The sequence below is a fragment of the Hermetia illucens genome, chromosome 4 (genome assembly GCF_905115235.1).
Source record: "Hermetia illucens chromosome 4, iHerIll2.2.curated.20191125, whole genome shotgun sequence".
Lineage (NCBI taxonomy): Eukaryota > Metazoa > Arthropoda > Insecta > Diptera > Stratiomyidae > Hermetia > Hermetia illucens.
This window is the reverse complement of record NC_051852.1, coordinates 149,020,561-149,035,547: the sequence shown is the minus strand read 5'-3', so window position 1 is coordinate 149,035,547 and position 14,987 is coordinate 149,020,561. Positions and strand designations below refer to the sequence as shown.

The window sequence follows — 14,987 nt, the reverse complement described above, 5'->3', positions numbered from 1 at the left end:
GACTACGCAATTTAAGGGAAAGGGACTAGTTGTTGGATTGTTTAAACCATAAGAAAATTTAATTAGTTGAAGTATTAAGTACTGAATTTAAATAAAGGACGCGATGCTAATTGTGAAATAGGGGGACAATTGGGAAAACTATGTTTTGAATTCTCTCTCCATCTTCTGAAAGTAGCTAGCAAGCGCCTACCAATGGATATTTCATACGAAGAAATAATGCATAAGATGGGTTTTTATTTTTACTAGAATTTTACTGGACTTGCAGATACAGATATTTCGAGGATTACTTGTACCTACCTTAATGTTGTACGTCCCAGGGGATAAAGACATGTCTGCACTTCAGTGCTGTAAGTCCTAGAGGAGACTATCAAAAAATGACAGGAATCATCTAAAATACCACAATCAACTTTTGATAATGAGGCAATGGATGTGGATAGTGCACATACCAAGGATACTACCGCATTTTTTTTTACCATGATGAGAGAGGACCAACATTTAAGGTTTGGGGGTCCAAAAGCCACGTGGCTGGGGTTGGTTTAGGTTTTCATACGAATTTTCAATTCAAACTAGCGTGCTCACCAGTAGCTGTCGCCAGTAAGCAATTAGGACACTTACTTTGCTTTTGTAAAATGCTGCACATCTGCCTGAATATGTGACAATAAAGCTTGATGAGAAGCTAAGAGGCATCAGTCACAAACGTTCACATAAAAACGGCATTGTTAAGAAATTGTTGTCTCCCTTTCCCGTTCAAAAGTAAGCCCAGTCAAGAAAATTCTATCAAAGTCAAAATTAACAGAATAGTTAGTCCTCCGATCTTATTCTCACGTTAAGTTAAAATTGTTACTCTATTTAATGTTGAAACGAATTATAATCTAAGCCATTTTAACCTAGAACAATTTGTTCGAAAAGAAACATAAGCACTTATGGAGTAAAATGAGTTACTTCCTTTCTGAGAGCCAACCTGGCTCTGGAATAGCTCTCTCATAATAGTTTCCTATGAAAACAAGTCGGGAAACCGGAAACTCGGCGCTTCAGATATGAAAAGTTTTGTTTGCTTCTTGTGTGGGTATATTTGAGTGTAGAACTATCCCATTTGTACGTAGCCCAATATGTATATGCATTTAGCATGTCAGACTACTCACCTTAGTGTGACATTGATATTTAGTTGCAGTAAATTTACACGGTGAAGTCAACTTTGAGCTACTGTAACTTTGTTAGCAATAGTACGATTTTGATCAAACTTGGGGATAACATGTTTCATATTATATTCTATACTACCAACTTTTATAAATCTAGGATAAACTTGAGGGGGTTTCTACTCAATTTTCCCAAAAATATGGTAATATACTATTATTAACTTAATTTGAGCAGATATCGATATGGAGAGTATTTTGAGGCCAGATTTTTTGGTTGGGTATTTTCTGAGAATGGGCCCGTTAAAGAAATCATAACTCTCCACCCCTCCCACTCTCCGCGTTGCTAACAAATATCAAAACTAAGACCGACTTCGAAAAGTAATAATCGAGACCTTTCATTTGATACCCAACATGACTATACCCGGTGAAAAAAAAAGTTACACCCCCCTTTTGGTTGTATGGGAACCGCCCCTCTCTCAACGTAGAAGGATATCACTCACTGCATGTCTGGGCGTTTACAGTTCCCACCTTCTCACCAAATTTCGTACCAATCGGTACACCTGTTTTGGAAAAAAATACGTGTGACAGACAGACAAGCAAACAAAACCTTAAAACGTTCGTATAAAGGCCACATTGTTAAGAAATTATTGTCTCCCGTTGAAGTTAAATTTACGTTCAAAAGTAAACGTAGTCATAAGTCAGAGTCAGAAGTAACAGAACAGAGTCATAAGGAACAGAATAGATCGGGGGAATCTTCTCCTTTTCGGACACCACTTTGTCGTGGTAGGTAAACCTTGGGTAGTTTACTACTACACTAACGGTGTCCACAAACACATGAAGATGGAAACAAAGGATTGTAACTCTCCAATTGGTAAGAAGTCACATACTTCAAATAAACCCGCGACTTTGAGAAATCAGGTCGTGGGCGAGGTACGGATTTTAGAGGCCTCACCAGATTCATGCTCCCCCACGGAGACGACAGGCTCTCCATTTTAGTGAAAAACCTGCACCCGGTGTCACAGTGTGGTAAGTCAGAAAGGATAATACAACAACTTAATTATTGAGAGGAACTGGAAACCTACCCACGGTCGGCTTGTCGGTGGCACTGTTGCCTAACGTTTCCAAAAAACGAAAGAGGAAGGTTCGGCAAAGGGAATCTTCAGCGGTAAAGGAAAAAGGACTACAGGCTTGCCTGTCAGAACTTTCTCCCCCGTCTCTACCAGGAAAAGGGGAAGAAAGGGAAGCTGGTAATGTAGACGCAACAGGTCTAATTCCGGTATGAGGAAATAGATTCATGCAGCCCGAACACGGTGAACCCAAGGAAGACTCCCAACCGACGACAACGGAAGGCACTGTGAAAGTAGGCAAACTTTCTTGAAAATGAGGACATGAGTGTTGATACACCAACAATTGTGGTTATATTCAGAGAAATCGGGCGCAAGAAAGCATAACTTTCGCCGGAAGGTGAGGACAAGCAGGTAACTCCGGTGAGATCGACACTGAACGACTATACTTATGTCTTCAAAGGTAAGAGTTAGTCAGATTAACCTGCAGCATGCCAAAGCTTCTTCCTATCTACTGGTAGCAAGGCTGGCAAAGTTGCAGGACTGTCCCTGTATATTTCTGGTTCAAGAGCCACGGGTTTGTTTTAACAAAATCTGTGGCATTGTAAAGGGGATTAGGATCTTCTTCGATGATAGATCCTCGAGACCGAGGGCCTGCATTCTGATATCAAAATTGTTAGAGGCAATCATGCTGAGACAGGACCTTGTAAACTTACAATACCCGGTTAATGGTAAGAGAAGAAACGTCATAGTTGCCCCTGCTTACTTACCCTATGCTTCTTTGTGTCTTCCGCTACCGCAAGAACTAAGAGATCTGGTAGTGTATGCAGAATCAAGTGGCCTAGACCTCTTAATAGGTTATGATGCGAACGCTCAGCATATTTGTTCAGGTAGTAGCAGTTGTTTGATTTTATCACTTCAGCTGCTCTGATGATAACGAACGTAGGGTGCGCCCCTAATACTGTTCCATGGTGGAACCGAGAACTGCATAAACGCAGGATATCAATCAGAAGACTTCTAAATCGTGCTTGTAAAAGCGATAAGGATGAAAATTGGGTAAATTTTCCGGAACTCGCAGCGTGAATATAAGAGGTTTGTAAAACATTCGAAATGAGTCTCATTTAGAGCATACTGCGAGAAACTGGAAGGTGAAAGGGAGATTTCCAGGCTATGCAGACTCCTTAATGATGATAAGTCGGCCAAGTTGGACTCTCTTAGAAAACTGGATGGTACTTTCACGAACTCCAGAGTTAAGTCTCTCTTGGAAGTACAGCACTCGGGAGAACAGGTGTCAAAAGTGGAAGGAAGAGAATTGGCGGTTTCTGCAAACTTTAAACACGAACGCGTTGCACGGGGAATTGGGAATGAAAAGTGGAGAGCTGCTATACTATCATTTGAACACTTCAAATCACCGGGCATGAACGCCATTTACCCAACCATGCTAAAGGAGAGTATAGAGCACTCAGAGTAACTTCGAGAAGGGTCTTGCTCTGCGCTACGTACCTCCCTCTTGGCAGAAAGTGAAGACAGTCTTCATACCTAAGCCTGAATTTGGAGCGATTACCATCTGTCATTAATTTCGGTCAAGGTGCTCCCAGGGCAAAGGTGAGGCAGCATCTGATGAGTTGCCCCCGCCCTGGACGAAACCGTCAGTTAACCTTTTCTTTTTTTGGAAAACTTGGGCGTTTAACCCAAAAGAGGGGAGTCCATGGACTACAAAAGAGGAAGTAAGTTGATTCCCAAGTCCGTCACTAAGTATGTGCGGACTCAGGACTCCCGGCATCCTCAACAAAAAAATCACTTCGGCCTGGTTTAGGTCCCGTACCCATTACGTGTTTGCGATTTTATATAAATGAAAGGATTACCATATATCGTTACTTTCGGTCACGCTGCTCCCAGGGCAGAGGTGAGGCAGCATCTGACGAGTTGCCTCTGCCCTCGATGAAAACGTCAGTCAACCTTTTCTCCTTCTTTTGGAAAACTTGGCCATTTAATCAAAAAAAGAGGAGTCCTTGGACTACAAAGAAGGAAGTAAGTTGCTTCTCAAGTGGTCCGGTCCGTCAGCAAGTGGGTGCGGACTATGGACTCCGAGCATCTCAACACAATGTACAGCGGTCTTTCAGACTGAAGTGTATGCGGTCTTAAGAGCGGCAACTTAAGTGGTTGAGGGGCAGGCGCGTCGCAATCTGTTGCAATAGTCAAGCTGCGTTGAGCAGTCTTTACAGGAATGTAGAAAATTGTTCAGGAATGAAGAAATCCATTGAACTCTGTTTCTAAATTCAATACGGTGGAACTACTCTAAGCACCCCTTGTGGTGTAGAGGGAAATTAAATCTCGCATGCCCGGACCGGAACCAGCAATTGGCGTGTCAGTAGCATTGGCTAATACTGCTATCAAAAACTGGGAACAAGCTTCCCATAAAGACAGGTGGCTGAGCCTTAATGCTGCTAAACAGACCAAACTTTTCCTGTCAGAACCGAACAAACATACGATGAAGTTTATCTTGTCAAAAAGCAAGAACACTGACTGACCATATTTCACTAGCTGGACATAGGTTCAGAATAGGAATTCTCCAAGATGTGTGTCCTTCCTGTATTATCTAAGCCGTTATAAACTTGAATACTTTCAGCAGATGGAGCTTTACTTTTAACAATGAGTACATTGTTCGAAAAGAAACGTAAGCACTCGTAGAGTAAAATGAGTTACGTCCTTTCTGAGAGCCAACCTTGTTTTGGAATATCCTCTCTTCTAATAGTTTCATATGAAAAAAGGAATTTTCCAAAGGCAGTTAGCAACGGAACGACGCTTTTATTTTTTCTTTATATTTCATCTATTGTAAAGTGGAGGAGCTGTAAACTGATTGATCCAGATAGACAGTTCCTGCCTTGCAATTACTTTTCGCTCCTCAAAAGTTCAAAGAAAAGAACTCTCAAGTTTCCAGTTTAGAGATACCCGAAGGGTCAAACATGAAAAAATAAAGTTACCAACGGTCTACCATTTCCTCTTAACTGAAAGAGAACGTTTAAAACAAAATTTTATTTTTCTTGTGCTTCCCACGATCATCTTCAAAAGTGCTAATGCCTTCATCCTTCAGAGAATGCTTTTATGTGCACGTAATCGCTTTAGCCCTTTCCTTCTATTGCTGAAATAACTATGGAAAAACTTTCCTGTGTAATGAAGTCCGCTTTCAGTAATTAGTCTTTTTTCCACCTTTGACACCGCTCTGCTGCTCCGTCTTGTCATATCAATGTTAATGAGAGCACACGAAAGGACGAAGCCATAGATGGGAAAATTCATGAAGGGTGCACGTCTACGTCATTATATAGTTCAACGCAAAGTAGTTGAATGCTTTCTGATGTGTTAACGCAATGTTAGTAAAGTGAAATTATGGCAGGTGGCCAAATAGATAACGTGCCAGGATGATGGGTCTGGTAATTACACTAGTCGATTCACGGAAATTAGGTGGAGGAAGAAAAGGGAATGTTTTAACTAAGATATAGAGAGGGTGGAGAGAGGTACAAGAATTAATTGGGTTCGTGAACTTACACAGGAAAACGGATAATTTTAGTACAGAACATGCGTAGCTCCATTGGTATTAAAAGTAAAATCGGCTTTAAGAATCATTCCGTCGGTATTAGTTCTGATTTAGAATTTGAAATATCCTTCGAGGAACAGTCCTTACCACCCAAAATCATCTTCCTTTCATATCAATTTCAATTATAGATAATATACTTACGATCTTCTCCTACACAGGACAGTCCAGGCGCTGATGGCACATTCGGAAATACTGAAAAGAGAAAATTGGAAAAACCAAAATTAAATTTCCAATATTTTGCTTCACTTCAAGAAATAAGCAAGAAAAAGGAAAAATCCTCAACTGCATCCCAAGAGAACTTCCAGCACTGATAGTATTAAATCGAGAGTAGGAAAACGAACCAAGTGAAAATACGACAATCATTCTCGATTTCTTCATTGGATACTTTTCAATAAATCCATGAGGGAAAATTCCTCCTTTCGGGAAGACTATTTATAACTCAATATAGTGACTTAGTTGCAATTGTCATTGCTCGAGTGAATGGTCAAGTGAGGATTTGTTCTGTCAATCCATGATTCACTGATGTTTTAAGTGCGGAAGCAGATATGGATTGAACTTCTGAGAAGGTTTTCAATCGAATTTGTCCTCCTTTTCTGATGTTCCTTTATTTGAAATTGTGGCAGCTATTTCAGGTATTCCCATGTGGTTGACGTATTGATTTAAATGTGTCATTCGATAAAATTAAGTTACTATTATTCAATTTTTCCATTATCAAAAGTGACAATATCGTAGTGTTGTCAAATTGGCCGCGAATAATTCGATTTGTATAAGAAAGAGGAAAAACTTGACGGCGCGATGACTGAATTAGTTAAGTATCAGCCTCTTCATCTTTTTTTGTCTTGGGATGAACGTTGTGTTAATCCGTGTGCTTGTTTTGTTGCTCAGAGGTGACGAGAAAGCAGATGTGACAGCAACTCAGTCGCCTGATTCGACACTAAGTCGCCAAGGGTGACACCGAGAAATGCTGTATTAACATCGACTTACTGGTTGTGATGCAGTAGGCCAATGTTCCGAGTCCTAGTTATGGCAATCAGACCCAACTCTACATGAGTCTTATCTGAAGGGGCTTCGGCCACGAAGCCTCACCAGAGGTTATCTGCTACCAAGGGAGGTTGTCCACTACCGAGGGAGGTTGTCTGCTGTGTTTAAGGTCCGGTTATTGTCGTTTGCCTTTGGTGGCTTTGGTTAGGGCTACTTCGCGGACAGAGCTCCGCGTGTGCTCAAAGCTGGATTTACTCAGTAAAATTTGGACGCCGTACCCCTTAGTTGTGATAGGGACTTTAAATAGGCCTTGCATTCACCGGTATGGGCTTACAGTCTACTCGTAACTCGTATACTCGTAAACCGGTACGGCAAGCGATGACCAAATCGAGTACGATTTCCAGGTAAACATCCACACAACAACTAATAACAGCGGTGAAATTGCGTAAATGGGGGATAAAAAAGGCAGCAACTTAAAAAGAGATTTGGCGGCGGAAGAACTCTCGACAACGTAGGCATAAGTAGAACCGTTCCGAACCTTTGAAGTTGCAAGGTCTTAAGGTAGAGGAACTTGATTTTTAGTACAATATGAAGCCACATCTGCTGTTCAGACTCCAGGGGAAGTATCTGGAACATCAGCCACGATGATTGACAACAGTTTGCTAAATCTACTACTATTTCAATATTGGAATGAAAACTTAAGAGAACAAGTCGGAATACCGGAAGCTCGCGCTTCGGGTATAAAGGTTTTGTGTTCATCTTATGTAAGAGACGCACATTTCTCTGTCCGTATATAGCTACAAATCCAACATAATCCTTCATATTTTTCCAAACTACGAGACATACGTACATATTAGAGCCATAGATATCACGCTCACCCTAAACAAACAAACTGCCTATTACCTGCTGTACACATATATGCATGTATCTAAATTTATCGTACCCATATTTCCGATTTACGTCTTATATCTATCTGAATTAGGTACTAGCCGCAAAGTTCATTAGCACGCATATATTATATACCTACACACATACATGTCTGGTTGACAAATAACTAAAAAACTAAAACAAAATAATTGTCTGCGACCCAATTCATAAGAATTCATTTCGTTGTGGTATTGACGAATTGATATGTGATGATGACGTCATGCGGGTTGTAGAGTGCACGAAATTCACAAAAAATTGTAAAGTTTCACCCCCAATAACTTTGTTAATAATAGTTGGATTTTCTTCAAACTTGACCAAACTGTGCATTATATTCTTCGTTACACTCATGCCAAATTTTGTATTTCTGGGATGAACATAAGGGGGGAGTGCCGGGTAAATTTCTAAAATGTGGAAATATACTATTATTAACTTTGTTTGTGCAGATATCGGAACCGGATATATTTTGAGGCCTAGATTTCGTAGAGATGCACCACTGTGATTTTTTCCAGATTTTTCGGTTGGATAGGTTCTGAGAACGAGACCTGTTACACTTTTTGTGGGTCATATTTTCAACCCTTACTCCCCTATGTTTCATCTAATATCAAATATTGAACCAGATTCGAAAAGTACTAATTGAGACCTTTCATTTGATACCCTACTTGGCTACATTCTGTGAAAAAAAAATTTGCACCCTCCATTCACATGTACGGAGAGCCCCCCCTTAAACTTAACGCAAGATGGCGCCACTTACTGCATGTAAAGGGATCACCAGATTACATACTCTCACCAATTTTCGTGACAATCGGTGTAGCCGTTTCCGAATAAATTGGGTGTGACAGACAGACAGACAGACAGACAGACAGACAGACAGACAGACAGACGGACAGACGGACAGACGGACAGACAGACACCGTCACCATTCTAATAAGGTTTTGTTTCACACAAAACCTTAAAAATGAAATCACAAAACGGAAAGAAGAAACAATGAAAGACCTTTAGGGAACGAGAAGACAGGGTGAAAGACGACTGGAAGTACGCATCGAGAAAATGGCAAAGCGGCTTAAGTACATACAACAATACATTGAAAGTATTGAGGTCCCAGGGGGTGGGGGCACAGTCTTCATTATATATCAAATGACAGCGGCCAATCAGTAGCAGACATTTAGTTATACATGCGCATTCACAAAAGGACATGGACGTCCCCAAATAACATTACCTTCAACCAGATGGACCACGTTCTCATCACCAAAAGATAGTCACCCAGCATCCTCAGCGTGAGATCATACCGATGACCAAACTGTGTCTCCCAATACCACATGGTAAAAAACGTCTACAAATACCGAATTTCAAAGACCCTCGGAATGAAAACCAACCCACGTCAAAAAATTGAAAAAGTAAAAAAATGATTTAATAGCAGCAGAATACAAGGCAAAACTGGAAAGACGATTAGGTCCTGTTCTTCAAAATCACATGGCGAAGCCTATAGATGACACTTGGTATGCGTTGTAGGCACTATCAACACAACAGCCAAGAAGTGGTTGAGTATGAATCCCGGTGTCGGAGAAATCATTGGTTTGATGATAAATGGCAGAAAACGCTTGACAAGAAAAGCGGGGTATACAGAGAACATATAAAATGAAACACAAGGACGAAGAGAGAAAATTACGAAAATCTCTGACGAGCACCTAACAAAATATTAGGTTGTTGCACATGAAATGGCCGATTTGGCAATCAAGTGAAGTTAGTTGCGATTTTGGTGTATCAAACCACCACCAGTTGGCGCTGTTGGTGTCGGATAATGAAATACAGATACTCCTACATTTAATCAAGGAGCCATTTCATCTTTTATCATCGTTGTAAAAAGAATGAATAAAAAGAAAAAAAATGATGCAAAAGAGCTAAGAACGTATACTTTTTCTGTATGAGTTCAAACTCGGTGACAAAGCAGCGGAGACGATCAGGAACGTTAACAGCGCATTTGGAGCTGATACGGTAAGCGAACGAACCACACGCCGGTGGTTCTAAAAATTCTGGTCAGGCGACGTAAACCTTCAAAGTGAGCCATATGGACATCCATCGATTGACAACCACAAGCTGCGTTTGCTAGTCGAATCTGACACACGTCAGTCTGTGAGAGACATTGTAGAGAAACTGGGCGTACACTATTCGATAGTTTCCCGGTACTTACAACAACTTGGAAAGATGAAAAATTCGACAAATGGGTTCTGCATGTCCTTACGGAGCAAAACATAGTGCTTCGAATGAAATTTGTAGTTCTTTACTCACCCGCAACAGCAGCGATCCCTTTTTGCACAGAATAGTGACATGTGATGAAAAGTGGATATTATGCGACAATCGTCGCCGATCAGTACAATGGCTAGATGCTGATGAGCCACCGAAGCACATGCCGAAATCGAGCCTCCATCCGATGAAGGTAATGGTGACTGTTTGGTGGTCTACAGCTGGAGTTATCCACTATTCTTTTTTGGCACTGTACCCAATTCGAGGAAATGCACCAAAAATTGAGTATTCAACGGCCGAGATTGGTCAACAGAGATGGTGTGATACTCCTTCACGACAATGCACGACCTCATGAATCCAGAACAACGGTTCAAAAGTTGAACGAATTACAGTATGAGACTCTGCCTCATCCACCATATTCATCGGACCTTTCGCCAACCGACTACCACTTTTTTAAGCATTTGGATCATTTTTGGCAGAAAAACAATTTAGCAGAGAAGAGGCTGTCAAAATTGCTTTCGACGAATTTATCAACAACCGACAGTTGGGCTTCTACGAAACTGGCATATATGCTCTTGAATCTCGCTGAGAAAAGTGTTTTGAATCGCCTGGCGCCTATTTTGATTAAATAAATAAGTTTTTATAAGGTTTACAGTCGTTTCAAATTTTAGTACCAAAACGGCCATTTCATTTGTAACAACCTAATAATAGGGGAAAACATTTTAACGGAGAATTGAAGGGAATTGACGGCAACATCGCGATCAGAGCAACACACGACAAACCTGCAAAGTAGTCAAGAGCCTGAAGCGTATACAACAATGCCAAACCAGCCTTTATAAAAACTAAAACGGGGCAATCATTGGAGACAAAATTTAATCACATGAGAGATGGGTGTCTTATTTCAAAGAACTCTTCAACCTCTCACACACAACCCAATCACCAGGACTCGCAAGAATTATGGTCGTATATAGTAGGAACATTGAACTTCCAACATTGGAAGAAAGAGAGCCAACCATCAAATGTCAAAAAATGAACAAGGCACTGAGCATAGATGACATCCCCCCATGAAATCATCCGATCCATGGACCATGAAAGCTATCCATAATTTGGAATTAGATTGTACGCCGATAAGAATGTTGGTGAATACCAAAGAGGTTTTTGGACTGGGAGATTCACTATTGACTATTTATGGCCAAACAGGGGTTAGAAAAATGCTGGGAATTGAACATCCATGTTCATCAAACATTCATACACTCGAAGCTGACATATGACGGTAGTAGCCGACATGTACAATGCAAAGTAATGCTTGACTTGGGAGTTCCAGTAAAACTAGTAAGACTTACCAGAATGATAATGAGCCACACAAAAGCGCAGAATAACTTCAATAATAGCCTGACAGATGCGTTTAAGACAAACGTCGAATTAAAACAAAGAGGTAGTCTGGCACTTCTACTGTTAAATCTGACACTGTGACAAGTTTCCTGTGGGCACAAAAGACAGGTTGCTCTATAAGTTCTGCCAAATAGTCGCACATGCGTACTATATAAACATCATGGTCCGATTTTTCAGAGCAGCAAACGAGATTTTTATAAACCTCGATAAAACAGCAAATGAAGTTGGTCTATGAGCTAACAAAAGCTAGAAGAAAATGATGACGCAAGCAACAAAAATGACGCCCACTAGGCTTGGGCTGCACATCAATGAAGGCAAGACAAAATATATGGTGGCAACGTCAGCATCGAAGACGAATCAAACAACAACATCAAACCGCACTTGGCCAAACAGGAAGAATAAGGATAGGAGAATACAACTTTGAGACCGTTAACAATTTCTCCTATCTAGGGTCGAAAGTCACAACCGCGCACGGTTGTTGTCAGCCAACAGAGCCTATTTTAGCTTACAAAGACTGTTCCGCTCGAAACGTCTCACCATAGGGTCAAAGCTCTTACTGTACAAGACTATGATCTTGCCAGTCCCCATGTTCCGAGGAATACAATACTGGGGTTCTTAGCAGGAAAAATTGCGAACTCTTGGCCGCGTTCGAGAAAAGAATCCTCCGAAGAATTTTTGGCCCCCTACATGAGGATGGACGATTCCGTAGCCTACATAACGACGAAATCTATGAGCGATACCATGACCGTCCGGTTGTGGATAAAATCCGGCTCAATAGGTTACGGTGGGCGGGTCACTTAATCCGTATGGATGAGGATGATCCCACCCGGAAAATCTATAAGGGCAATATCTATGGTAGAAAAAGAAGACGAGGCAGGCCCTGCTTAAGATGGAGCGATGGCGTAGGTCAGGACGCCAGATAGCTTTTAGGGATATCGAATTGGTGGACCTCGGCGCAAAACCGGGATGTCTGGAGTTCCTTATTAAGGCAGGCCTAGACCGGATACCGGTTGTTGCGCCGTTGATAATGATGACTAGGCAAAAATAACAATTAACGAGCGCAACTTTAAACAATTTTATATACTTAGGTGTACAGCTGACGAAGAATGAAAATAAACTTGACGGAATAAAATGACGAATTCAGCTCTTCCATTCGGTCCTTCGGACTTAAAAAGTCAGCTGCATACATTGGCACGCAAAGCTACGAGTAATAAAACAACAATAAAACCTGCACTATGCTACGGATTTGAAATATAGACTCTAATACAAACCTCTGAAAAACTGATCAAAATCTTTGAGAGGAGGACCCTGAGAAGAATAATAGAAGGGCAACGAGAGGACGACCAATGACGAATAGGATACAACCATGAGTTGTACCAAATATCTGACGACTCCGATGTCTCCAAATTAATCAGGCTTCGAAACTCGTAATGGATTGGGCACGTTCAGTGTATGAAGGGCACAGTGTATTGGAAGGGAGAACAGAAGGACAAAGACCGGTGGGAAAAGCAGATTCTGTTGACGAAGACAGTACATCACTGCTTGGATTTCAAGATTGGAGGACGCAATCGATGGATCGAGGTGGTTAGAGGAAGAACATGACCTTCAGGATATTCTTTCGGTTAGGCCCGAAATGGCCTGGGCGACCACGGCAACGAGGTAATACTTGGATATACTTGAGAAAATTGAACCGGTAAGGGTAGGGAAGTTAGAACTGCATGAAATCAAACAAGGGGCTTCGACATATGATGGAACATTACCGTTCTCTAATTTTAAAGTCCAGTTTGAAACTACTGCTGTACATTAGAAGTGGCGCAGAAAGGGGCAGCAACAAAAGTATTGCAGACAGTTACGGTTGAGAAGCGGAATAATTGAACAGTGCTCATGGGAACGCACTAACGAAATATGGAAGCTAGCATAAGAACAACCCTTCCGAATGAGGTTAAAGAATTAGGCTCCCAAGAATTAATGAAACATTACCTGACTTTGCAGTACAAGTGGAAAGGTTGGCCATTACCTTTTGTAATCATGAAACGAACCGAACCGCTATTATCTCACCAGAGCAAAATGCACTATGTCGACCTACTTACAAAACACGAAAATTGCATTGAAATTATGACGAAATTGGAAGTATGGTAAAGATGTTGAGGCTATCAGTACCACAAGGCTCAAAACGTAAATGTCCTAACTGCAATATAATTGCACAATAGCCGCGATATTGGCGGAGCAAATCTAACCTTTCAAAGTCATAGGAGGAAAGAACTAAGGGAAAATTCCTAGGCAAATACCAAGCCGAACCATCAACCAACTAGCAGAAGTCAGTTTGAAGAAGCGTGAGCTGGCTTCCACAACAAACTGCTCCAACCTCTTCAATTTCTAATGTATACGGAATGCCAATAGGTCAAGGAAGCAACACACGAAAAGAGGCCGTCACGATTCCTCGAAAGATCTAAGCTTTCAGAACTGCGTATGCGTGCGAGCCAGGCACTTGTAGACGATGAATTAGAAGACGGAATTAGCAGTAGACAGGTCACATTTAAAAGGGACGATAACCAAATTGCTGGATATGTTTTGCAATGGAATCTCCTGATGCTCCAAGGAATACGTGGTACAGAACAGTAGAGGAGTCCAAGCTTTCCGGAAAGACCTGGAACGCATTGAAGGACATTTCAGCAAACTGGTGAAAATGGAACGTACCACATTTAGGGGATGATACACCACATTTAGGGGATAATGGTAGCTCTGTCGCTCTCTATGGTTCCGAGTGCTGATCGACTATAAAAGGCAATGAACGGCGTCTTGTGGTAGCGAAGACGAAGATGTTGCGTTGGACAAGTGGCGTGACACGCCTTGATCACATCCGAAATGAGAATATCCGCGATCGATAAGTGGTTGCACCGATCATGGAAAAATTGGGAGAGAAGCGTCTTCGATGGTATAGTTATGCAATTTTCACTAACGAGAATTCACTTGCCAAGATTGGTTACATCCAGATCAGGCCTTTGATCAAATAAAATTACGCAAACAATCAACGAACCGACGCCGCTGGTGAACAGAACAAAGGCTAAAGTAAAAGAAGAAGATATTTATAAACATTAAACAAATCAGGAATCCAAAAGCTGGACATTTCAGGTATGAAAGGTTTTGTGATTTTTCATGTATGAGGAGTTTTCGATGCGCATTTCTCCATTTGAACAATTTTAAAAGTTCAAAATATATAGAAGGAGTCTGCGTATCAAATCTAACGCGCGCGCGACTTGGCAACAATAATGGCCCCGTTGTATTATAGTAGAGTTGCTATGTCGTGGGTTGACGTTCAGAGGCAACTTCTCTATTTTTCGAATAGTACGGTTCAGTCAGGAAATCCTCAGTCTGAGATTCAAAATCGTGATTCATACTTGGTCTGCTGAAATATTCGGCAGATTTGACATTTGTTTGAACACTGTTGGGAGGATCCCAAAGTCTTTTGTTTCAGTTGGGGGTACCCTAAAACTCGTAAGCCCGTATGTCCTAAATGTCAAGTTCCAGAGCCTAGCCCCAGTCATAAGGGTGTTCCTGCATCGGACGCACGTGACTGTGCAGGCGTTGCGACAACGTCTTCCACAGTAACTCCCAAAGTTACCGTGTTGAAGCGGTCCGACAACTTAAATA

At 41.4% G+C, this 14,987-nt stretch overlaps 1 protein-coding gene across 5 annotated transcripts in view; it reads right to left on the bottom strand.

Moving 5' to 3' along the window:
- The window catches only part of LOC119653632 (atypical protein kinase C), a 333,534-nt gene that overhangs the window by 81,719 nt on the left and 236,828 nt on the right, over positions 1 to 14,987 (bottom strand). For all 5 annotated transcript variants that reach the window (XR_005249728.1, XM_038058408.1, XM_038058409.1 and 2 more), the window contains exon 4: positions 5,937 to 5,987. Coding sequence is in view for 4 of the 5 variants with exons in the window: in XM_038058408.1 (XP_037914336.1) it covers positions 5,937 to 5,987 (51 nt within the window). In the remaining variant the exon portion in view is untranslated. The remainder of the gene's footprint in view (positions 1 to 5,936; positions 5,988 to 14,987) is intronic.